Genomic DNA, 27,359 nt, shown 5'->3' with positions numbered 1-27,359 from the left:
CCCCCTGTAAACCCCCTGTAAATGCATCTGAACCCCCCTAAACACCTCTAAACCCTGTTAACCGCTCTAAACCCCTGTGAACCTCTCTAAACCCCTCCGAACCTCTCTAACCCCCCATGTAAACCCATGTAGAACCCCTAAACCCCTGTAAACCTCTCTAAAACACTCTAAAGCCGTCTAAACCCCCTCTAAACACCCGCAATCATCTGTAAACCCCTCTAAACCCATCTAAAACGCTCTAAACCCATCTGAACCCCTGTAAATCCGTCTAACACCCTCTAAACACCTCTAAACACTTGTAATCCCTTGTAATCCCCGCTAAGCCCCAATAAACGCCTGTAAACCCCTCTAGATCCCTGTAACCCCCTCTAAACCTCTATAAACACCCTATAAAGACCTCTAAACCCATCTATACCCAAGTAAACCCCTGTAAACCCCACGTAAACCCGTCTAAACACCTGTAAACCCCTCTAAAACCCTGTAAAGCCTACTCAACAGCTGAAAACATCTCTAAACCTCTAAGACCCTTTAACCCGCTCTAAACCATGCTAAACCTCTCTAAATACCTGTAAACACCCGTAAACACCTGTAAATCTCTCTAAACCCCTCTAAACCCTTTAAACCCAAACCCTCTAAAACCCTCCGAACCACTCTAACCCCCTCTAAAAATCCCTCCAAACTGCTCTAAACCTCTCCAGAGACCTCCAAACTCCTGCAACCCCCTCTAAATCCATCCAAAGCCCTCCAAAGCCAACCAAACACATATAAAGCCATCTAACCCCCTATAACACCCTGTAAACCCCATGTAAACCAATCTAAACCACAGTTAATTACTCTAGACGTCTCTAAACCCCTATAAAGCCCGCTGAACCCCTTAAAACCCCTGTAAACACCATGTAAACCCCCAAAACCACTGGAAACTCCTCTCAACCCTTGTAAACCTGTTAATCTCTCTAAAACCGTTTAAACACCTATAAACACGCGTAACCCCTAACCCCCTGTAACCCCTTTAAACCCATAGAAACCCCTGTACATCCCTCTAACCTCCTCTAACCTCCTCTAAACACATAAACCCCAGTAAACGCCAGTAAACCCCTCTAGATCCCTGTAAACCTCTATAAACCTATCTAAACACACCATATATACCTCTAAACCCCTCTAAACCCCTGGAAACCTCTCTAAAACCATCGAAACCTCTGTAAACCCCTCTAAACCTCTCTACACCTATAAACACCTGTATACCCCTTTAAACCTCTCTAAACCCCCTAAAAAGCCCTCTAAACCACAGTAAGCCCATCTAAACCCCTTGTATACCCCATGTAGGCCCCCTTAAACTCCTGTAAACCCCATGTAAACCTCCCCCGGGGGAGGGGGGAAGCTGTTCTTCCGTCTGGACATTTGTGGAGTTTAGAGGAGAATTAGAGGGGATTAGATAGGTTTGGGGGGTTTTGAGTGATTTCGAAGTGCTTAGAAGGGGTTTCGTTGGGCATAGAGGAGTCTAGAGGAGTTTCAAGGGGTTTAGAGGGGTTTAGAGGTATTTCGAGGTGTTTCGACGGGTTTAAAGGTGTTTAGAGGGGTTTCTCTATGCATTCACAATAATATGTGAATGCATAATTCCGACAGGTAACTGCGCACTTCGTCCGAGCACGCTTCATCAAGCCATCTTAAATGACTACCTAAAATGTCATTTGGCAACCTAAAAAGCTGCCGAGGTTGCCCGGCTGGCAACAGGGAAAAAAAGTTAAGCGAGAGCCCTGTGTCTCCTCCCCTTCCTACCTCCGCCTTCGGGCTCCTCCTCCTTTTTCCTTTCTTCTCACCGTCTCCCCCCACCCCCTATCAGTCTGAAGAAGGGATTCGGCCCGAAACGTTGCCTATTTCCTTCGCTCCATAGATGCTGCTGCACCCGCTGAGTTTCTCCAGCATTTTTGTGTACCTTCGATTTTCCAGCATCTGCAGTTCCTTCTTAAGCAATTTCCCTCCGAGCTGTTTCTTTGCCCCTTCCTCGCGGCCTACCTCGGGCTGGAGCTGCGTTTCCCGTCGGTACCGGCTGGGACTGCAGCTTCGGCGGTGGCACAGCGCTGGGACACCAACACGGAGCGGGTGATGCCCTACCCGGGTCGCCGTGCGGTAAGCTCCGGAGTGCGGTCACCGCCAACTAACATCCGAGGAGCTGTGGCTGCGGGCGTCCGGCCGCGGGCGGTGCTGGATTTGGAGCACCGTGGAGCCTGGGATCCGAGATCGCCAGAGTCGAAGCTCCAGTCAGCGCGGCCTGAGGACTTCGGGAGCCGCGGTCTCCAGGGAGGAAGTGGCCGCTCCTGACATTTCCAAGACGCTGAGGAGTGTTCACCTGACGCCGGAGTTCCAGCTTCCCGGCAAGAGGGCCTGAAAACATCGGACTGGCTGCGGAGGCCACAATTGGGCCCCGACCTCGAGTGATTCACAGAGGAAGACTTAACTTTCTGGTGCCTTTCCCCACAGTGGACATTTTTGATTCTGTTATGGGGGGGGGGCGTTCTTGTTGAATTCTATAATGTGTTGTGTCATTTTTCTCTTTTTTAATTTTTCTATAGATGTACGGAAACTTTATTGTTTCTTTTGTGTAAAGCACTTTAGTTTCAACGCGAGTTGATTTAAACGTGTTATATAAATAAAATTTACTTACTTACTTACAAGGAAACTATGTGTATCATTAAGATCCCCTCTCATCCTTCTAAATTCCAGAGTATACAAGCCCAGCCGCTCCATTCTCTCAGCATATGACAGTCCCGCCATCCCGGGAATTAACCTTGTAAACCTACGCTGCATTCCCTCAATAGCAAGAATGTCCTTCCTCAAATTAGGGGACCAAAACTGTGCACAATACTCCAGGTGTGGTCTGACTAGGGCCCTGTACAACTGCAGAAGGACTACTTTGCTCCTATACTCAACTCTTCTTATTATAAAGGCCATGCAAACCTCTTCTCTCGAGCTTGGCAGTCTGAATCTAGTGCCATAGCTATTCATAACTGTGATCAAACTGAATCAGGTTTTGACGGTATGATGTGGGAATTGGCTGGGATAAACTGGCAAATGTACTTAAAGGCTTAACGATAGATATGCAATGGCAAACATTCAAAGATCCTATGGATGATTTGCACCAATTGTTCACCCCTGTCTGGTGTAAAAATAAAACAGGGAAGGCGGCTCAACCGTGGCAAATGATGGAAATTTGGGAATGTTAAATCCAGGCATATAAATTGTCCAGACAAAGCAGCAAACCGGTGGACTGGGGGAAATTTAAAATTTAACAGAGGAGGATAAAGGGATTGGTGAGGGGGTAATTAGAGCATGAAAGGAAACTTGGGGGGACAATTTTGGTGAAGCCTAATATAGGAAGGATGTTACAGTCAAAACAGGTTAGATAATGGTAAACAGAGGAGATTTACTAGAATGTTCTGCCACTGGGTTTCAGCAACTAGGGTTACAGAGAGGGAGGTTGAAGGGAATCCATAGTTCAGGGCTTTATTTAGGTAAACTGTTGGAGCGCAGACATGTAAAGGGGGGATTTGATAGAGGTCTGCATGATGAGAGGGATAGACAGAAGGAGGTGACCCTTGAAATCCCAGATCTTAGAGCGAAGCAAGATGGGTTACTCTCACACAAACGTGAGGTCCGCTCATGGGCGGATTCATGGGTGATTATAGGACACATTTTAGCAACCTGACTCCGCCATTTTTCCGCCATCTTGCTCCCGCCTTCTTGCTTCCGGAATGAGGATCCTTCCGCAGCGGGGAGAAGGAGTGTGGGAGCGGTGGGGGAGGCAGGAGGCGGTTTTTATCATTTAAAAATAAATTGGATAGTTATATGGACGAGAAGAAAGGAAGAAGGAGTGGAGGGTTATGGTCTGAGCGCAGAGAAATTTGCGGGGCCACATGGTTTCTATTTACAATGTTTCGGCACGGACTGTGAAGGGTCTAGATGAAATAAAGTTCATTATTGGATTAGAAGAAATATAATTGTGGTGTTATATAATTTTATATAATTTTCATGTATGTGTGTTTATAAACATTTTGTTCCTTAACAAGAATCAACAGAATTATGAACTAACAGAATATGAATCTAACCCTATATCACGCACAAAAAAGTCCCCCCCTGTTAATCAATGGTAAACGAGTCGGGTCGGTTCCGGTTACTACAAAATACTTTGTTTGTGAGCCATCTTAAAAAGAAATGACAAAAAAAATTAGAAAAGACAATTAACCAGAATCCATTTTATTCTTGACAAGAAGTTTGAACTAAGATTTATGAATCTGACCCACACAAGGAGGAAGCAACATTGATTACAGTGCGAGTCGGGTCGGGTTAGGTAGGCTCAGGTTGCTAAAATGGGCATGGAAAATGCCCATGATCCCCTCCATAGCGTACTACACGTCAGTCCATTGCATTTAGCAGGAGTAGCCTATCTTGCTTCGCTATAAGATCTTTGCTTGAAATCGCGGATGTATTGGTGATCATTTTCCAATGTTCTATAGACATTCAATTAGTTCCTGTGAACTGGAGGGTAGCTAATGTAACCCCATTTTTTAAGAAAGAAGGGATAGAGAAAACAGGGAATTATAGACGTTAGCCTGACATCGGTAGTGGGGAAGATGTTTGAGTCGATTATTAAAAATGTAATAGCAGCACATTTGGAAAGCAGTGACAGGATCGGGCTGAGTCAGCATGGATTTATGAAGGGAAAATTATGCTTGACTCGTTTTCTCGAATTTTTTGAGTATGTAAGAGGGAAAATGGATAAGGGGAGCCTGTGGATGTGGTGCATCTGGACTTTCAAAAGGCCTTTGAAAAGAGAACTGGTTGGCAGACAGGAAGCAAAGAGTAGGAATTAACGGGCCCGTTGTAGAATGTCAGGCCGTGACGGGTGGGGTGCCCGCATGGTTCAATGCTAGGATTTTCAATATAGATTAACGATTTAGACAAAATAATTAAATTTCGCATCTCCAAGTTTGCGGATGTCACCGAACTGGGTGGTAGTGTGAGCTGTGAGGAGGATTATTTAAGGCTACAGGGTGAGTTAGATAGGTTGGGTGAGTGGGCAGATGCACGGCAGATGCAGTATAATGTGGATAAATGTGAGGTCATCCACTTTGGTGGCAAGGACAAGGAGACAGATTATTATCTGAATGGTGTCAGATTAGGAAAAGGGGAGGTGCAACGAGACTTGTGTGTCCTTGTACAATTGTCACTGAAAGTAAGCATACAGGTTAGGCAGGCAGTGAAGAAAGCAACTGGCAAGTTGTCCTTCATAGCGAGAGGATTTGAGTATAGGAGCAAGGAGGTCCAACTGCAGTTGTACAGGGCTCTGGTGAGAACACACCTGAGCATCATGTGCAGTTTTGGACCCTAATTTGCGGAAGGACATTCTTGTCATTGAATGAGTACAGCGTAGGTTCACAGGGTTAATTCCCGGGATGTCTGGACCGACATATGATGAAAGAATGGATCGACTGGGCTTAAATGAAGGGATTAAGAAGGATGAGAGGAGATCTTATAGAAACATATACAATTCTTAAGGGTTTGGACAGGCTGGATGCGGGAAGAATGTTCCTGATGTTGGGGGGAGTTCAGACATATGGGGCACGGTTTAAGAATAAGGGCTAGGTCATTTAGTGTTGAGATGAGGAAAAACTTTTTTTTTAGCAAGAGAGTTGTGAATTTGTGGAATTCTCTGTCTCAGAAGGCAGTGGAGGCCAATTCACTGGATGTTTCCAAGAGAGAGCTATATATACTGCTTGGGGCTAACGGAATCAAGGGATATGGGGAGAAAGCAGGAAATGGGTAATGATTTTGGATGATCATATTGAATGGGTGCCGAACGGCTTCCTCCTGCACCTATTTTCTATGTTTCTATATTTTACTAATGTGTTCTAAGTAACCTGCGAACCCTGGTATACCTACTTTCTGCACTGTGGTATCAATTAACCTGTTCCTTTCTAAATAACTTGCTAGCCTCTGTGCCACTATGCAAAAGAAAATCTTGCCTTCTACATTTAGGAGACAAATAACCTAAACTGATTTAACTCTGGAGACTCTTTCTTCTTGGGAATGAACATTCCCCCTGCTCTACGCCAAACCCTTGGTATGACCAGCTTCTACCAAACTATTGGCCGGAGCCTCCGCGAGAATCTAAGCACATCAGGTGCACTTTTATGTACCCGGTAAGGGCTCTATTTGGTCCCGGGGCGAAGAAGCCTATTCCTGCCATATTACTGCTCCCACTGCCTTCCACTTTTGTGGCAAAACATCTAACTCTAGGTCTCCTAAGGTGGTAACTGGAGGGAAACACTGGCCCGATATTGGGGCCCATGACGCCAGGCCCACTCAGTATTCAAACAACGTAAGGTCCGAAAACACAAGGCCCATTCAGTGTTGGTGTTGCATGATGCCACAGAAAGTAGGCCCAATCTCTATTCAATGTACTCTGGGCCCAATCACTTTAGTCGCGGTTACCCTGATAGTGCACTGAATGGGCCAAATGCAATCAGCTGAGAGTAGTCCAGGATACCCAACTAGTGGGATGAGTGGCTTTGTGGCTCCGTGTGGCCTATTCTTAATTTGGGGGCTGATACTACCTCACTCACCCACCGTCAAAGGCCCAACCAATGTCTAAGTGAAAGCTGCCCAAGATGGGTAACAGGCAAATCGATCTGAACTCATTTACTATCCGTTGGAGTAATGTGATCCCAGCTAACTCTAGATGCTGGTGATTAATTCTTAATGTCTATCATTGTCTCATCTTGCCCGTTCTAGACTCCATGCCCAGAATCATACCCATGTACTTTGCTGATCTCTGTGCCAGTGTCAGCTGTATCAAGTGTACTCTCATTGCTTTGAAACATTTTTTGGAATATTCGACAGTAATATCAGAAGGCATTGTGATATTGCTTAGAGCTTGGTGGAGCAAACAGTTCACCACAACGACCTATTTGTAGAAGATAGCTACTGTATAAGGGGCGGTTGTGAAAAGCGCCTACGTGGTCGCTCTTCTCCTGGAACTTTGGCATAAAATGCATTCAAATATAAGGGGGGTGTGCACGTAAGGTCACTGGGTCATAGGGCTTGACGCACGGGGCCGCTCAATTCATCTGGAGGACATCCGTAACTTCCGGTATATTTTATTAATGCAAGAAACGCGTACTTTCCTACCTGTTAAAAATCCCCAAAATATTGAATTATAGCGCTGTAAAAAATTGTGTAAGTCGGGGTAAGCGTGAGAGACATGTACCCAACTTCAGAATTCCAAACGTGAAGCGAAATGAAGGTAAAGAGAAGTGAGAGCTGAAGGGACAACAGCAGCTAAAGTGCTTGGCGAACATTGGCCGTGCAGATATCGGAATTGAAAATATTGGGAATCATCGCGTTTGCTCACTGCATTTCATCAACAGTAAGGCATTATTTGTGGTTTTTCTTGATTCCTTTGGTATCTAAAAAGTCTCAGAAGTGATAAATCTAGCTGTAAATTTTGCTTCAGATGCGTTTTCATTTTGTAGGTAAAAACCCACTTGAGAACTATGGGAGATTTTAAAATTTTACAGCCTGATTTATCACTTCTGAAACTTTTTAGATGCCAAAGGAATCAAGAAAAAACACAAATAATGCCTTAGTTGATGGAATGCAGTGAGCAAAAGGCCAATGTTCGCCAAGCACTCTGGCTGTTGTTGTCCCTTCAGCTCTCGCTTCTATCTACCGTCATTTCTACTCCCGTTTGGAATTCTGAAGTAGGCTAAATGTCTCTCAGCTTATCCCGATTTCCATAATTATTTACAGCGCAAAAATTGATAATTTCAGCGGGTTTTAACGGGCCCACTACGCTGGAAACAATGGTTAGTGCCTACCTGCAGTTCATCGCTTGTACTCCAGTTTGAGTGGTGTAGCAACAGTACGGGTCATGGGTCGTGACCCGACTGCCGTGAAACCTCCCTATACATGACCTTAACGTCATCGGACACCCGAGCGCGCAATGGTCGCATAATCGAAGTCACTCCTGTCCCTTCACCGACACCTCGCCCCCGCTTCCTCCGAGAAATCACCTTCCGTAATCTAAAATCCATCGATCCCCACCATCTCTCTGACCTGCTCTCCACCACTCTCCCCCTGGACTCAACCCATATCTCACCTGATGATCTCACAAACCATCTCAACTCCACCTTGTCTACCTCCCTAAACATTCTGGCCCCCCTCAAAACAAGAACCGTAACTTTTAACACATCTTCACCCTGGTACACACCTGCACTTCGTAAGCTGAAACAGACTGGTCGCCGACTTGAACGACTCACAAAGAAATCATCTCTCACAGTCCACCATGAAGCTTACAAACTCCACCTCACTGCCTACAAAGATGCCCTCATTGCTGCAAAATCTGCCTACCTCTCCTCCATATTCACCGACCCCTGCCTAAACCACAGAACCCTCTTCTCCACAGTGGACAACCTCCTCAAGCCTCGAACCAACACTCTCCCTACCTCTACTCCGGATCTCGGCAACTCATTCCTCCACTTTTTCGCTGATAAAATCAGCACCATCTATCAATCTTTATCCCTTGTACCCGACTCCCCAGCATCTACTCCACCACCTACCAAGGCCCCTCCTTTCAACATCTCCACTGACCTCCTTACCCCTCCTCCACACTGCTTCCTCTCCCAGTTTGACCTGGTCACCCCTACTGAAATCTCCAAACTCATCAGCTCTTCCAAACCCACTACCTGCTCCCTCGACCCTCTCCCCACTCCCCTGCTGAAGTCCTGCCTCCCCGTTCTCTGCCCCTACCTCACTAATCTCTTCAACTCCTCATTGTCCCAAGGAATTGTCCCCTCCGCTTTCAAAACTGCTGCTGTCACACCAATCTTAAAGAAACCTGGTCTTGATCCCTCCTCTCTCATTAACTACCGCCCAATCTCAAACCTCCCCTTTCTTTCAAAATCCCTGGAGTGTATCGTTGCGTCACAACTTCATTCCCACCTCCTTGCGTATAACCTATTTGAACCCTTCCAATCTGGCTTTCGGCCCCTCCATAGCACAGAAACTGCTCTCCTCAAAGTCCTCAACGACCTCCTCACCTCTGCTGACACTGGTTCCCTCAACATCCTCATCCTCCTCGACCTGAGTGCAGCCTTCGATACAGTGAACAATAACATCCTGCTCACCAGACTCAAAGACCTCGGCATTGAAGGTTCTGCACTCAGCTGGCTCCGTTCCTACCTTTCCAACAGATCCCACTTCATCTCTCTCCATAACCACACCTCTGCTACAGCCACAGTCACTCAAGGCGTTCCCCAAGGCTCCGTACTCGGCCCCCTCCTCTTCATCATCTACATCCTCCCCCTTGGTCAGATACTCCGCCACTTCAACCTGGACTTCCACTGTTACGCCGATGACACCCAGATCTACCTCGGCACCAAATCCCCCCACAACCCCCCCCACTCTCCCATATCAACACCTGTTTGTCAGCTATAAAAACCTGGATGCAACATAACTTCCTCAAACTCAACAGCGATAAAACAGAATTCCTCCTCATAGGCTCCAAATCCACACTCAGCAAAATCAATAACCCCACTCTCACCATCGACGGCACCACTGTCTCCCCATCTCCCCAGGCCCGCAACCTTGGCGTGATCTTTGATTCCACCCTCTCCCTTGAGCCTCACATCCGCCATGTCATTAAAACCTCCTTCTTTCACCTCCGCAACATCGCCAAAATCAGACCCTCTCTCACACCTCCTGCTGCTGAAAGACTCATCCATGCCTTCATCTCCTCCCGACTGGACTACTGTAACTCACTTCTCCTTGGCATTAGCTCCACCTACATCAACCGACTCCAACTGGTCCAGAACGCAGCTGCCCGACTCATCACCCACACCAAATCCTGGCATCACATCACTCCAGTCCTCAAACAACTTCACTGGCTTCCCATCTCCCACCGGATCACCTACAAAATCCTGGTCCTCACCTACAAAGCCCTCCACCATCTGGCCCCCCCATATCTCACTGACCTCCTCTCCCCCTACCAACCCTCACGGTCCCTCAGATCCACATCAGCCGGTCTCCTCTCCATCCACAAGTCCAACCTCCGCAGTTTTGGGGACAGAGCCTTCTCCAGGGCAGCTCCCAGGCTCTGGAACTACCTCCCCCAAATGATCCGCAATTCCGTGTCCCTCACCATCTTCCAGTCCCGCCTCAAGACCCATCTCTTCACCTCTGCCTATACTTAGCCCCACGTCCCCCTCCCTTTTCATCTGTGCTTGAATTGCCTCATATTGTGTTTTGAATTGAATTCTGTCTTTAATTTGTGTACTAGTCATGTCTCTACTATTTACTTCATTCCGCTTACATGTTTTTCCTCTACTTGCTAAATTTTTGTAAGATGTCCTTGAGACTCTTGAAAGGCGCCCATAAATAAAATTTATTATTATTATTATTACTACTCGCCAGTGACGATCTGAGAGAAAATATATTGAGGGAAATGGTGGAACGCGAAGAAATACGAGTGCGCATTTATCGTAAGGTGCTGGTTCCTTCGAGAAACGAATATAGCAAACCAGGTTAGGCTTTTGTAGTTCAGCTTTTATTTGTGATTTAACAGAAACACATTACAGAGACCTTTTTAAAAGCATAACACGAAGTGGTCAAAACAACTGAATTCCACACTGAGACCAGGTACATTGAACATGTGGCTCGAGAGTCAAAGGTTAGCTCTGAATTAAGGAAAGGACAATTGAGCAGAAAAGGAGTAAATAGATATTTGCTCATATGTGCACACGCGTTGGATTGTTGGGTATGTATTTACACGTGCATTTACATGACATTTATTTACAGGCCTTCGGTTAGGCCGCACTTGGAGGTCAGGTCGTCCCTTCAAGGGGATAATGTGGAGGCTTTGGAGAAGATGCAGAAGAGGTTTACTAGAATGCTGCAGCCCGGGTTAGAATTATTAGCTAGAAGAGGCAAACATGGATTGTTTTCTTTGGCGCATCGGAGGTTGAAGTGGGACACGGTAGAAGTTGTTAGAATAATGACAGGCATAGATAGTGTGTCTGAATTTAACATGAAGATTACGATCTCACACAAACAGCGTTCCCGACTTTCTATACAACGGCATTCAACACCGGAAGGACACAAATATGGCCCATGCTAAAGAAAAAGAGAATGTATAGAAATAAAGATAAAAAGAAAAAAAGAAACGTCTACCGTTTGAGATCACATGATATTCAAATTACGATTAAAATATTTTGATACATTAACGCTATACGAAAGGCAACTAGGCAATATCAAACAAGTCAGATAGACAGAATGAACTATTGTTTATGACATTGTCCGCTTCTGATTTGAACATTTCCCTTGGTTACAACGACGTCCATAGACCGGTCAGATAAATACGCGGTTTTCAACATTCAATCGTCACTTGACCTGTAAAGAGAGGGAGAGAATATGAAAGTGTATTAGCAGTCTGTGACTAAGATGCCAGGACATCCAATGAGTAGGACAATCGCTATTTTGCCCTACTCTTCAATCAGGTGGAAAAGTAAGTGCAATGGACTCACCTTCACCAGAGTTACGGCAGCACCGTAGGAAATGCTCAGGAAGAACAAGATAATGAATGTGGAAGCGGTTGTCCAGATATTGTCTCTGTCTTCCTCATAGTCCTCTAGAGGAACGTTGTCGGCGTAATCTACGCAAAGCAGAACGCGAAGACGTTCACAATATATTCTAATCATTGTATTGTATTTATTATTTACCAAAATAATAGGGATATTAATATTAGGGATATTAATTTCCTATGAGCTGTTTTTACGTTGAGGTGATCATCCATCCTCAACAATTGTATCCACAACCATGGCCACTTGTAGACACAGCTGCTAATAAACAGCCGTTTATGAATAGTTTTGGGGAAAGCAATGTGTTTGCATATTTCTGGGATTCATTACTCATTCTATAAACGTCCGCTTCCCATTAATATATTTTACTAACCAGGATGGTATAACACTTGGAGCTGGTTATTGCTTACAATGTTATCAGATAACCCTGTATTTGGATATGGTGACCGGAGCTCGGTGAAGGAACTCACTGAATGGAAACATTGGCTCCCAATAATGTGCCATAATTCCCACATTAGAACCCTGTTGGCTGATGTATCCTGTTTTCGGTTAGGGGATGGAGGAAGGCTTGTGTACACAAATATAACTTTGAACCATTTGATAGGCATTATATTTCTAGTGTAAAATATGGAGCATGAATGATCTACGGTTATACTTAGTTGTTAGGAACGCGGGGAAAACTACTGGATAAATGATCTGATTGGCCCTTCCGTTTGCCTGTAACTAGCTAGATGTGTATCATCATGTATAAGTTTGCCTAAATTCTAACATTGTTTTCGTATTGGTTCATGGGTGTGTGTGTGTGTGTGTGTGTGTGTGTGTGTGTGTGTGGGTGTGTGTGTGTGTGTGTTGTGTGTGTGTGTGTGTGTGTGGGTGTGTGTGTGTGTGTGTGTGTGTGTGTGTGTGTGTGGGGGTGTGTGGGTGTGTGTGTGAGTGTGTGTGTGAGTGTGTGTATGTGTGTGTGTGTGTGTGCCCGCACATATAATGCGTGGAATTGTTGTGTGGAAAATCTATTTCGACATCAATCAGCATTTAAGCAGAAGAAAAATATAATATGAGCCAATAAATCTACTAGCGTGTATTATTGACACAGGGATTTTGCTTTGAAAGTCCATTGGTATTAAAGTGAGAGCCTAAATGCATTTGTGTTGTATTAATGTGGGTTTTTGTGTGCAAATATGCGCTTTTACAAGGTTGAACAAGTTAGGGCTTTATTCTTTGGAGCGCAGAAGGTTAAGGGGGGACTTGATAGAGGTTTTTAAAATGATGAGAGGGATAGACAGAGTTGACGTGGATAAGCTTTTCCCACTGAGAGTAGGGAAGATTCAAACAAGGGGACATGACTTGAGAATTAAAGGACAGAAGTTTAGGGGTAACATGAGGGGGAACTTTTTTACTCAGAGCGTGGTGGCTGTGTGGAATGAGCTTCCAGTGAAGGTGGTGGAGGCAGGTTCGTTTTTATCATTTAAAAATAAATTGGATAGTTATATGGACGGGAAAGGTATGGAGGGTTATGGGCTGAACGCAGGTGTATGGGACTAGGGGAGAATATGTGTTCGGCACGGACTAGAAGGGTCGAGATGGCCTGTTTCCGTGCTGTAATTGTTATATGGTTATATGGTTTATATGGTTTAGCTAACCGTTCCTATTATTTTGCATTTCAAAGAATGTTTGATTGCTGGTGTGTTTAGGTGGATGTCCATGTGCTATGGGGTAAGCATGTCGTTAATTGCGTTTTATGTATGTTTCTATGCGACCCCATAAATGATTTTATTTGTGTGCGCTTGCTGATGTTTTGTGGTGAGTAAGCTTCGTGTACATCAGGGGGAGAACTGGAAACGGACGTGGCCTTGTCTAATGCTCGAGCCGCATCTGATATTTGGATCTAAGTTTGTGTTCTCACGAGCCACTCATAGCGGTTATCCCATCAATCGCCTGCACACATTGTGATGCCCGTTTAATAACTGAACGCCACAGCATTCTGGAGCCGGAGTTAAATGGCCCACTTCATGGGAACAATCTATAATGGTGACACTTTATTCTTGTTCTTTACGTTCCACATAGTTGTACTTAGCATTACGTTGCTTTCATTGAATTGCTATCGGCTGTTTCTTCTCTACGCTCCTGAACACATTCAGCATCATGTGCATCAAAAGAGCCATTACATTCTCTTATCATTAATATATGGATCTTCCTCTCTCATTCCTTCTTTTTGGGCGTTTGTGTGTGTGTGTGTGTGTGTGTGTGTGTGTGTGTGTGTGTGTGTGTGTGTGTGTGTGTGTGTGTGTGTGTGTGTGTGTGTGTGTGTGTGTGTGTGTGTGTGTGTGTGTGTGTGTGTGTGTGTGTGTGTGTGTGTGTGTGTGTGTGTGTGTGTGTGTGTGTGTGTGTGTGTGTGTGTGTGTGTGTGTGTGTGTGTGTGTGTGTGTGTGTGTGTGTGTGTGTGTGTGTGTGTGTGTGTGTGTGTGTGTGTGTGTGTGTGTGTGTGTGTGTGTGTGTGTGTGTGTGTGTGTGTGTGTGTGTGTGTGTGTGTGTGTGTGTGTGTGTGTGTGTGTGTGTGTGTGTGTGTGTGTGTGTGTGTGTGTGTGTGTGTGTGTGTGTGTGTGTGTGTGTGTGTGTGTGTGTGTGTGTGTGTGTGTGTGTGTGTGTGTGTGTGTGTGTGTGTGTGTGTGTGTGTGTGTGTGTGTGTGTGTGTGTGTGTGTGTGTGTGTGTGTGTGTGTGTGTGTGTGTGTGTGTGTGTGAGCATGGACCCATATCTGTCCAGCAAGAGCGATAATGTTGAAGTGTGTCCGCGATGCGTGCAGTGGTGCAGCTGTGACTTATCTCCAAAACCCCGACGTTACTGTGCCGTCTACATGCGTTTTCAGTAAATTGTCGCCAAGATTTTCAATATTCAACGTTAATATATAGTCATCGTTTTGACAGAATGTTTTATATAATTAATTGGGTGGCCACGTGTTCAGCTCAAGATTGGAGGTTAAAGATATTTATTAGCATTTATTTCAGAGGAATTTGAAACTAATTCATTCTCATTGACAGGAATTGACAGTGTCCATTAATACAAGGGAAACGTTGACAAAACTGGGTTTACCGCTGGACTTATTGACCGTTCTGACGATGGTCTTCATGGGGAGTGCTTCGTGCCCCACTAGACAGGAGAAGGAGGCTCCGCTAGCCCACTCCTCTGCCCCAACGGATAACAGGCTGTATGTGAAGAAGGTATCATTGCCGTTCTCCGCCTCCACCTCGGTGTTCTTGTACTTGCTCTCATCCACCCGCTTGTCATCAAGTGTCCACGTGACGAAGACCCTGCGAGGGGAGAATCCTCTCACGAAGCAGGTGAGGGTGATAGTCTTGTGGGCGGAGATTTCTTCTGTCGGCGGCAGAAGGACTGAGACGGAAGGTGGCAGCAGATGTTGACCTAGGGAACAATTGAAATTGCGTTTATTATACAAGACGGTTAAAGCGATTAAAAGCTAATATATCCGTGAGTAAACTGCCAACCGACAGTATTAACGGCATTGCATTCCCCTTTTGTGACTTGTCTCTTTGTTCAGACATATACACCTGAATGTGCGTCTCTCCTGTGCACGGCAGAAGATTTGTATGAATCACTTCACACACTCACAACACAAGATCAAGCCAAGCGCCCTCTCTGATCCGTGTTATTTCTGATGGCCATGGTTGACTCTGCTCCTTTTGTCATTTATTGCTAAATGCAGTTGAATGAGACGTTATCAACCCATGGCAGGAGTAGTTAGTGGATGCCAGCGGAGAATGCTGAGCGTACAAGGTGATGCTTTGTGAAGTGCGTTTTCGAAATCGATGCAAATGATGGAATTGTAAAATGAATTCAGGGGTCGCAGGAAACAAAGAGCACGTCAGACAGTGTGTACGCAAAAAGAGATGCCTTTGTATGACGTGGGGAAATGACCCATTCTTAAGTTGCAGAGATAATGTTGGACGGAGTTGAGAGTAAAAAGGGAATTTGGAAATGGCCATTTTGACCTGGACAATACAAGCAAAATGGAAAACAAAACACTTCTAGGCTCTTTGTCTGCGGTCTTCCTCGGTGTTATATCTAATCCCTATGGCAAGCTTTCAGAATGGCATTCCTCCGATCGTTTGTGTAGATGCAGACCATTGGAGCCAATATTAAATGTTCTGCATTAAGTTGACGTCTTTCCGATATACGGCATTTGAAGGTTTTTGGTTTTTTCGAATAACTCGTTTCATGTGCCTAGCTCAGAAACGGGCATTTCTGCAACTCGAGAGTATCTGCGATCTACTGACACCATCACCACATGGTAATTTGGTAGGCAAACCCATATCCCTGCAAGTTACAACACTCATTTCATGCAAAGTCATCTCGTATTCTCTCTTTTCCAGCTCTGACCAAGGACTCAGTGAAGTCTTAGCACTATTTCATTTTGCATAGATATTGCTTCGCCGACGGAGTGATCTCAATCATTTATTTTAGCTTTATCTCAGAAGAAAAGTGCACCAGTCACCTCTGGCCCACACCGGCTCACCTTTCTTCCAGTTGATTCGTTCAGTTTTTGGCTTTGGCATATTACCATGGCTCACCGCGCATTCGAAAAATAATCCCCACTCAGCCAGTCTTGAGTCGAAATGTTGACTTTGCTCTGTACGATATCTGCATTTCCTGTGGGCTGGATGTATGATACCAAAGGTACATTCCCACGTTTCCAAGATACTGTGATACCATAAGGTGCATCGGATACCAGACAGGTTAACGTCACGGTCATCTCCATTAACTCTTGTTCAACTTGTGGTGGAAGGATTTTAATAATCAGTTTGTCGCAGGAATCAACATCTGTGGCACAATAATGAATGTGAACATAAGCATTTGCAGGAGTAACCGGGATCGAAGGTTTACACCAATCATCCGCCCCCAAAACTTGAATGTGTACATGACCCCTTCTGATTAGTGATTCTGGGAACATGGGTCCTAAATCGTCATGAACTGACTTTTGTCTCTGTGCAGAGAACGACACAATAAATGAAATGAGAGGTCGCATCATGGGCTATACCACGCTAGACACGCAGAGCTGGAGTACTGTAACTCAGCGGGTCAGGCACCATCTCTGCAGAAAATGAATACATGCTGTTTCTGGTCGAGACCCTCCTTTAGACTGAGAGTCTGGGTGGGGGGTGTAGAAGTATTAATAGGTACAAATAAAAAAACAACCGTGAGCGCTAATGTTTACACTAATATCCCGAGACACACCACGGATGTATTTCTTACCTGAAGGCATACTGATGTTTTGGCTTTTCAAATCTTTTTCATGGTTGACTTGGCAGGTATAGACGAAATCTCCGAACCACTCTTCAGCTGTGAATGTCAACTGGCTGGTCGCCGAGAAGTTACCGGTATCGTTCACCTGGAAGGCGGGAGAGGTGACGATGCCAGAATCCAATGGCTTTCCATTCTTCAGCCAGTTCACAGTAAATATGGCTGGGGTGAAATCGTTGACCAAACACACGGCGATCGCTTTTCTGCTGCGCTTGATTTCATCAAGAGCAGTTATGGTAATGGTGACGGTAGGATGATGTACCACGCGGTCTGAAAGGAAATAAACTTCATTGGAATTGCTCATCGTCGATTAATAATGACACCCAATATTTTCACCAAAAAAAAAATCACATTTTCTGATTAAAAGTAGCCGTCCACTCACTTGGACTTCCCGAGATGCTACTAAATTCTTTGTTTATCATGGTACATCGAGTGCTCGTAAATGGGGAACTTATAGTTCGGTGTCGTTGTCACAGGGATGTAATGGGCCGACTTCTGCTTTTGTCCTCTGTGACTGTGTCTGTGCTTTTAATATTCTTGATAATGTTCTCAACATGATGCACTCAGCCGCTCCGATTGTTCGCCAGTTAAAATGTAACGTATCTATGTATAGATCAGTTCCTCGCGAATTATATGGACGGGCTGGTGATGATAATAAATTGATCAGCACTCTTTTCAAACTCTCTACAAGTATTTTTTTAATGTTTTATGATTTTGTGAATGGTGAATTGTCTCGATATTTGAAGCACCGCCTTTCGTTCCGTCACAAGAACGCTTCGGTATTATGAATATCGCTCTCGCCCCTCGGTGCCTGGAAACACAACTCACCGTTTTGTCCAAACAACAACAGCAGATGTTGTTTGATTTTTTTTTAAAGCGAAGAGCTGGAATAATGTGGCGGGTGGTTTAAGTGTTTTTGGTCTTTGGTGGTTAAGTTGAGAATAGAGTTTCATCCGTGTTCCAGATGTTACATCACATCTGTGGATGCAGCCACACTTACACATCCCTATATAGACATGAATTGTCTGTCTTTGACCAGGTGGATCGTGGAGCTCAGATGAGCGTTCGACATTCAGTATGACATGAAGAATAAAACCGAACAGGGCACATTAGGTCAAGTACTTATCTTCAATTGTCAAATCCCGCGAATTATATGGATTGCATCACGGCCTGGTTCGGCAACTTGAACATCCAGGAGCGGAAAAGATTGCAAAAAGTTGTGACCCCTGCCCATTCCATAACCGGCTCGGACCCCCCCCCCCCCCCCCCCCCCCCCCCCCCCCCCCCCCCCCCCCCATCAAAGGGATCAAAAAGTCCCCCGCTGCCTGCAAAAAAGGCATCCAACATCATCAGAGACCCACACCATCCTGGCTACACACTCATTTCACCACTGCCATCGGGAAGAAGGTACAGGAGCCTGAAAACTGTAACGTCTAGGTTCAGGAACAGCTTCTTCCCTACAGCCATCAGGCTATTAAACACTAGAACTTCATATCCTCTGAACTGCAATAGATGATTATTATTATTATTATTATTATTATTATTGCACTGTTATTGTTTGTTTTGAGTGTGTGTGCGTGTATACATGCAAAAATGTCATTGTTCTATCTGGGACATATGACAATAAAACATTCTTGACTCTCGACTCCCGACTCTCAACCCCACCCCAACACGAACCTGGTGGTTGTACTTTCACTTTATACTCGTTCTGGTTGTGCTGAACCACGCAGAAGATGTCACCTCCCGCTGCCGCCGCCTCGGTGATGGTTAACTCGCTGCTCCGGGTGTAAGTTCCCAACTTATTGAACACTGCCGGGTAGCCCTTCACTCCGGTCTCCAGTTGTATATCATCTTTCTTCCAAGAAACACTGGCGCCCGCAGGGGAATAGCCCAACGCCAAACAACCATAGGTGAACGAACCACTGGAGCCTTGATCCTCGCAGGTGAAGAGAATGAAGGGACTGGGCGCGGATGGAGCCGCTGCAAAGCAAAGGCCACATGAATGTTAAACTCTCTCTCTCTCTCTTGTCTATTTCATGCAACTTCACCTGAGTATCACACACTATTAGTTAATCATTCCGCCTTGATCCCACCTTGGAAAACATTGGCTGAAAATGTCTTGGGTGCCAATATCTGGCAGTTACTGCCAAATGTACGCACAATTTCGAGTTGGAAATATATCGATAGGCCTCCAGTATTAATTACTGTAAAATTCCCAGGATTTCTCAGGAATGCTCAATGGCTATAACTAACGTTGGCGTATGTGTTACAATCTCACCAAACTCCTTGTTGCGACTGGGGATGATGGAGCAAGGGCGGATCTACGGGATACAGTGTAGACACGTGTGAGAGTCTCGTCTATTGTAAAAGTGGAGAATACCCGCTCCCTAAAGAATGAGGACCTCGGATATCCTGGGATGGAACAACTCATCTTGGGAGCAGTTGCACGGAGATGGATGAATTTGGGAATAGACCATAGAATCTTTGCAGGAGGCAAGGTTGGAAGAGGTGTAGTCCTGATAGCTGTGGGAGTCCGTAGATTTGTCATTTACGTCAGTCGATAGTCTATCTCCTGCGATGGAGACGGTGAGATCAACAAAGGGGAGGTATGTGTCGGGGATAGACCCGGGGAATTTGATCGTACGGTCAAAGTTTGTAGACAATGAAGTCGATGAGTTCTGCATGGGTACAGGAGGAAGAGTTCGGGGAATCGGCCAGTCTGTGTCAGGGGTTGTCCCGTGTACCCAACTAAATGGAAATTGGTGAAATGATGTGCAATGTTGGAAACAACATTTTCTCTGCTATTTGAATCGAACAGTTATCCCACTAATCCGTGAACAGAGTGGGAATTGAAATCAATGGTTCAAACGAGGGTTTGACTGACGTTCAAAATTACATTTGCATTTATTTAATTAAAATTAAATAATTTTGGTAGGTTTCGCTTGGGCCACTGAGAATGCCCGTGGCTAAACTTTTGATTTGAAGGAAGATGGAAGAGTTTTTGGCATAAATGGTTCAGAGATTATCCGATAAAATCAGAAACAATGGAAGGATGGCTGTGGTTTCCACATCGGGTCCCGAACATAATTTGGGAGAAGACAAAAAATAAACAATCACAATCTTGTTCGTGTAATTTGGCCTTAAATGTGTCCATCGAACGGAACCAACTAAGGGGGTGGATGGGATTGAAATGGTAGCGACAAATAACACACTTCAAATGTTACTTTTTAACTGTATTTTGTTGTCCCATCACTCACGAAAATATACCGATCATTTCTATGTCGACCGTAATTGCAAGGACATTCCAAAAAGCAAACCAGCCGGCAAGAACATTACATTCATACCAGATTAAAAACATGTATGAGATTGCATTGGTAAGGATTAAAAAGAACTCCCTCAATATAATATCTGAATTAGTAAAGGTTATGTACCACAACTTCTGGAAACTAAATGTAGCATATAAATTGTAACAACATGTTAATACTTCGTAATTAAATAAATTGGCACATGTTTCAAATGTTTGTCTGTGTGCATCATTGCCTCAATGAAATCAATAATAATCAATTAAAATTAATGTTGATGCAATTCAGTTCAGTTTCCAGCATCTTTAAAACGAGTTTACGTTTACAATGTGATCGGCACGGAAGAACGAATGATTAACATTGTATCACTGTGTTTAAGAAGGAACTGCAGATGCTGGAAAATCGAAGGTACACAAAAAAGCTGGAGAAACTCAGCGGGTGCAGCAGCATCTACGGAGCGAAGGAAAAGGGCAACGTTTCGGGCCGAAACCCTTCTTCAGACGGGTTTGTATCATTGTAAACATTGTATCACTGTCCGATAGGAAACGAATATCAAATATACCAATTATAAATTATAACCTGCAATCTATTAAAACATATCTGAGTTTGCTTCGTGACTTTAACAGGAAAAGGCTTTCATTCATATAGAGGAAGTCTACTTAGAATAGTGAAAATGCACAATGTTGCTAAATCAATGTCTTAATTAAATAAATGCAAATGTAAATTTGAACGCCACTCAAACCCTCCTTTAAGCCATGGATTTCAATTCGCACTCTGTTCAATGATTAATGGGATACCCTGTTTTGTAATTAAAATTAAGATAGCGGAGTCAGGGGATATGGGGAGAAGGCAGGAAAGGGGACTGATTGGGGAAGATCAGCCATCACATTAAATGGCGGTGCTAGCTCGAAGGACCGAATGGCCTCTATTGTCTAAATTAGCAAAGAAAATTCAGTTTCCAACATTCCATTTTTCCCAATCTCTCATTTTTTTTACCGCAACTATTCGTAAAACGGACATTTTTCATTAGCAATTCAGTAAATAGAGGAACATTTTGTTTAAATGACATTGGGACCCATAGACAAACACGAATTCAAATTCTCTTTCTAATAAATCCACGGATTACAAATTATTCAAGAACTGCAGCTGTTCCGAAATCTCCCCGTTTTACATTCAACGCATTTTCCAAATGGGAAAACTCGTGATCTTTGACATAAAACAGAGAAATGGGTCATTGGGTTAGGCAGCATTTGTGGAAAGAGGAAAGCAAGCATTTGCCAGGTCGACTATCGTTGGGAGAATAAACCATGGCGAATTCAGTTTCGATTAGAGATATAGCATAGAAATAGATCCTTCTGCCAACCAAATCCACGGCGACACACAAGTTCCACGTTATCGCACCCCCGACCCACCCGGGTCAATCACCCGGGTCAATTAACCTGCAAACCTGCACTCTTTTGGGTTGTGGGAGGAAAGCAGAGAACCAGTAACAAACCGCAGGGAGAACGCACAGTTCTCAGTCTGCACCTGATTTCGGGAACGAAGTCGTGTCTCTGGCGCTACCAGCTGTCATTCGGCTCCCCTCTATGGGATTTGTCTTTCGCCACAGGCTGCGTGACCCTCTAGGTGTTTGCAACATTTACTCTTCCTATTTATGATTTCTAATAATTTCTTGTTATTTTTATTTTTAAACATATATCTTCTTTGCGTTTATTGAAATAACCGAATCGGACACTTCATACAACAGCAATACCCGGTCGCTGCCAATCGAATGGAACGTACAAACACGTCCAATTACGCACCAAATATCGTCTCCCACAATGACCGGCTGAATCATACCGCCGATGGGATCAATCGCTTAACACAAATTTGCTGAAACTCTTCACAAAAATCCAAATATCTCTGTCCAAAGACCACCGAAATTCATTGTTCCATTGACCACCGAGCCAATCATTGTTGAAATAACGAGGAATAACACAATACACGTGGATTACATAGATAACATTTCCATATAATGTGAATTTCATTCAGTTCCTCCGTCACGCTAGTTCCTCTGTCCCCTATTACACCCGGTACATTGTCATTCTGTAGATCGCGTTTCACGGACTTTGCTTTCTTAGCTTTGCTGTATCATTGGTTCACATGGCCAACTCATTGTACTTCAAGATAGACACAAAAAGTTGTAGTAACTCAGCGGGAGAAGCAGAGTTACTCCAGCTTTGTGTCAATCGGCAACATAAATCAGCATCCACAGTTCCTCCCTATTCATTGTACTTCAAGATATATAACTGACGCTGAACCTTGCTGTCTGTGTTTTGCTGCAAGAACATTTTACTTCTTCCATGCAAGTTTTGTTAGCGATTGGATTAAAGTTGGCAAGGTGATTCCACCAATTAATACATACACTTTAAAAACTTGAACATTTTACACCCAGGATTTATCCGTTTGTGTCGTTTGTTTCATATGCGCTGAGAAGAAACAAACTGAGACAAAGTACCTGCTGTTGATCATAAAATACAGTTCGATGCATCGCAGATCAAGGACCACAACAATCTCAAACAATTAGAAAGCCTAGTGAAAGCAAATTGATGCACATTTTCCCACTAATTAGGAACTTAAACCGAATCCGTTTCATAGTCAAAGGATCGAAAGTCATAGCACACAAGGCAAGTTTAAATCGTGAATATCACTGCAGCGGAATCACATAACATTCTAAAGCAACATCGATCCAACATTGCAATGAATGGGTCATTAATGTAGAAGAACAATTTAATATAATTATTGGAAATATCGAGTAAAATAACAACTGGATACATCTAGATACTGAATAGGATGAAGTTTCTTACCGTTGGTTACCGTCAACATGGTGCCTCCTCCCCAGTAGTCAAGATAGTCACAGTGTTACATTCTATGGGCTTCCTCGCACAATAACATGATCTGCACAAGGTAGGCAAAAAAGAACAAAATTCCTGTAATTATTCGTATTTCACATCGAAGGTGAATGACTTATTGCTCTTTGAAAATAATGAATGCGTTAAATAAATCATTTCCAACAATAATCAGATACCACGGCTCCGTGTATTAAACAGGGCAGTGAAATGTGATGAGAATTATCTACATATAAAATACAAATTACTTCAAGTTACCTATACAACAAAATGTGCGAAAATATTCCTGGACATGTTTATGCTCTTGTTGTATGAAATATTGAATTGAAAATATCATATACTGGCCCAGACCACCGTATTATGGGTTGTGGATGTTTTTGTATTGGTAGGAACCGCTGTGCCATCCAGTATACACAGTGAAACATACCATGTCAAATACCTCGCTCTTCAAGAACTGGTGCATGTACTGCTCACAGACGATATGTCCCAGGGGACTCTTCGCTGTCACTTATACAGCTAAACGCTGTTCTTCTAAAGCTCATAAAATAACGTTAATTGGTCGGAAGACAGTTGGACATTTCTCAAAACAATCCATGTAACTTTAAACGGTGAAATATTATTTGATTTTTCTTCACTGGGCCTCTCCTACGGTGCTTGTAGGTTGGAGCAGGAGAAAACTAGGTGTCAGGGTTTTTGTACGGGGAAGTCGCTGTTTGTAGCACCGTGACCCACTGTTGTACACAGTGAGACAGACCCGCACAAAAACCTCCCATACAGTTCACACTCAGGTTTCATTTGAAACGGCCTTCGACACGATTTTAAATGGTCCAGCAATTCACAGAGAACACAATATACACAACACCAACAATATAAATATACACAACACCAACAATATAAATATACACAACACCAACAATCTCCCTTCATCTCACTTGCATAATGGAATGAGCATATTTTCCTGGTCTATGGTTTTACACAACGCCTATGGGTATGCGTGAAGCGAATATAAAAAACTCACACGAATACGCTGGTTACATTTTTGAATATCGTGTTGGATTTGTGAATGGTACTTTGCCTCCATTTCCCGACTGTTATTATAGCTGTAGGAATAATTGCTCACCTCTAGTCTTTGATGGTAAAAGCTGGACTTCCTAACGTGCCGTTCTTGTACGGGTCTGACACTGAATGCTCACACTGTGTGTCTCGCACAGTAATAGACAGCCGTGTCTTCGATCTTCAGGCTGCTGGCCGTCACGATGAAGATATTATTCGTATTGTCTTGGGACGGAGTAAATCGGCTCTCTATCCCCGGAGCGAAGTACTTGTAAGAAGAAGTGTAGTAGGAAAGCAGCCACTCCAGCCCCTGCCCGGGGACCTGACGGACCAAAGCCATATAGTAGCTGCTAATACTGAACCCGCTGGCTTTACAGGTCAGTGTGATGGAGCCTCCAGGAGTGGCCGTCTCTGTCTCGGGCTGGGTTAGAACGATATCGGAATGGACACCTGCAAGTTAAAAACAAGGCATGAATGGCGAGGATAAAATATTGACCATTGATCCCCGACTCTAATTATCAAGAGGAAATAAATTGGGACGGTTCTAGAGTGGGTAGAAGGGGAATGGTGTAGTGGATACACCACTGGGACACTTGCGTGGGGAATTTGTCCAACATCACTCACGGACTATTAACGCCAGGAACAAACTCAGTGAAACCGCCGACATCATCCCGCTGGGAAGTGTGACCCTGTTGTTTCTGTACAGAACCTCGCAACAAACCAACTGCAAGGAAGTTGGATTTCGGCCCCTCTTAGAGAGAATTAAATACCCGGCAAAAGAGGGCGCGGCTGTGGGCGGGACTTGTAAACCGAGTGGTGCAGCGGGCGGAGCTGAAACACGGCTCCCAACTCAACAGCAACATGGACTCACGCTATCACATCTATTAGACACATAGAAACATAGAAAATATGTGCAGGAGTAGGCCATTCGGCCCTTCGAGCCTGCACCGCCATTCAATATGATCATGGCTGATCATCCAACTCAGTATCCTGTACCTGCCTTCTCTCCATACCCCCGAATACCTTTAGCCACAAGGCCCACATCTAACTCCCTCTTAAATTTAGCCAATGAACTGGCCTCAACTACCTTTTGTGGCAGAGAATTCCAGAGATTCACCACTCTCTGTGTGAAAAATGTTTTTTTCATCTCGGTCCTAAAAGATTTCCCCCTTATCCTTAAACTGTGACCCCTTGTTCTGGACTTCCCAAACATCGGGAACAATCTTCCTGCATCTAGCCTGTCCAACCCCTTAAGAATTTTGTAAGTTTCTATAAGATCCCTCCTCAATCTTCTAAATTCTAGCGAGTACAAGCCAAGTCTATCCAGTCTTTCTTCATATGAAAGTCCTGACATCCCAGGAATCAGTCAGGAATCAGGTGAACCTTCTCTGTACTCTCTCTATGGCAAGAATGTCTTTCCTCAGATTAGGAGACCAAAACTGTACGCAATACTCCAAGTGTGGTCTCACCAGACCCTGCACTACAACTGCAGTAGAACCTCACTGTTCCTATACTCAAATCACACCCTCAAAGTTACCTTTCTTTAAGTTCAGAACCCTTGTTTCTGAATTAATGATGTCACTCTCCATCCTAATGAAGAACTTAACCATATTATGGTCACTCTTGCCCAAGGGGCCACGCACAACAAGACTGCTAACTAACCCTTCCTCATTACTCAATACCCAGTCTAGAATAGCCTGCTCTCTCGTTGGTTCCTCTACATGTTGGTTTAGAAAACTATCCCACATACATTCCAAGAAATCCTCTTCCTCAGCACCCCTGCCAATTTGATTCATCCAATCTATATGTAGATTGAAGTCACCCATTATAACTGTTTTACCTTTGTTGCACGCATTTCTAATTTCCTGTTTGATGCCATTCCCAACTCCACTACTACTGTTAGATAGCCTGTACACAACTCCCACTAGCGTTTTCTGCCCCTTAGTGTTTCGCAGCTCTACCCATACCAATTCTACATCCTCCAAGCTAATGTCCTTCCTTTCTATTGCGTTAATCGCCTCTCTAACCAGCAACGCTACCCCCACCTACTTTTCCTTTCTGTCTATCTCTCCTGAATATTGAATATCCCTGGATGTTCAGCTCCCAGCCTTGGTCACCCTGGAGCCATGTCTCCGTGATCCCAACTATATCGCTTTTCCGCCCCTTACACAATATAAGCAAAATATAAGCAATATATAGCAAAAGGATTTGAGTATAGGAGCAGGGAGGTTCTACTGCAGTTGTACAGGGTCTTGGTGAGACCACACCTGGAGTATTGCGTACAGTGTTGGTCTCCTAATCTGAGGAAATACATTCTTGCCTTAGAGGGAGTACAGAGAAGGTTCACCAGACTGATTCCTGGGATGTCAGGACTCATGAAGAAAGACTGGATAGACTCGGCTTGTACTCGCTAGAATTTAGAAGATTGAGGGGGGATCTTATAGAAACTTACAAGATTCTTAAGGGGTTGGACAGGCTAGATGAAGGAAGATTGTTCCCGATGTTGGGGAAGTCCAGAACAAGGGGTCACAGTTTAAGGATAAGGGGGAAATCTTTTAGGACCGAGATGAGGAAAACATTTTTCACACAGAGAGTGGTGAATCTCTGGAATTCTCTGCCACAGAAGGTAGTTGAGGCCAGTTCATTGGCTATATTTAAGAGGGAGTTAGATGTGGCCCTTGTGGCGAAAGGGATCAGGGGTTATGGAGAGAAGGCATGTACAGAATACTGAGTTGGATGATCAGTCATGATCATATTGAATGGCGGTGCAGGCTCGAAGGGCCGAATGGCCTACTCCTGCAGCTATTTTCTATGTTTCTATGTTTCTATGTCTATTGTCTATTGTCAATCGACAAACACTGCAGAAAGATGCTGACCCATCATTCGTGGTCGCTTCGCTCTTCCATAATATCACGGCGGATGCCGTCTAAGAATCCTCATCCCCTTTCCGTTCATTCCACGTACTCCTTGCCTTATTTGATTTTTTTAAACTCCACCTATTTTCTATGTTTCTATAAAGTTTATATTGTGTAAGGGGCGGAAAAGCACGTTTAAAACTCATGGTATAGTTGTAAATAAGATGGTTTCAAGATTGGTTTCATAGTGCAGTTGTTTCATAAAATATGTTCGGAATTCCTCAAATGTATATTAAAATGTTTCTGGGTGTGTGCT

The 27,359-nt window shown here is 44.2% G+C and overlaps 2 gene segments (V, D, J or C); both read right to left on the bottom strand.

Moving 5' to 3' along the window:
- Positions 1-14,598: 14,598 nt before the first annotated feature.
- LOC129715898 (Ig heavy chain C region-like) lies at positions 14,599-23,145 on the bottom strand (the record flags this gene model as incomplete). The annotated part of the segment is given in 5 exon segments: positions 14,599-15,049; positions 16,161-16,465; positions 16,898-17,215; positions 18,623-18,925; positions 23,094-23,145. Coding segments are annotated over 5 exon segments (1,370 nt in total), but the record flags the coding sequence as incomplete, so codon positions are not given.
- Positions 23,127-25,128, bottom strand: LOC129715897 (Ig heavy chain V region-like). The segment is given in 2 exon segments: positions 23,127-24,638; positions 24,813-25,128. Coding segments are annotated over 2 exon segments (360 nt in total).
- Between the last annotated feature and the right edge of the window lie 2,231 nt (positions 25,129-27,359).

Source organism: Leucoraja erinacea, unplaced genomic scaffold (genome assembly GCF_028641065.1).
Source record: "Leucoraja erinacea ecotype New England unplaced genomic scaffold, Leri_hhj_1 Leri_1490S, whole genome shotgun sequence".
In the NCBI taxonomy this organism is placed as follows: Eukaryota; Metazoa; Chordata; class Chondrichthyes; order Rajiformes; family Rajidae; genus Leucoraja; species Leucoraja erinaceus.
The sequence above is the reverse complement of the archived record's forward strand: the minus strand, read 5'-3'. Positions and strand labels throughout refer to the sequence as shown.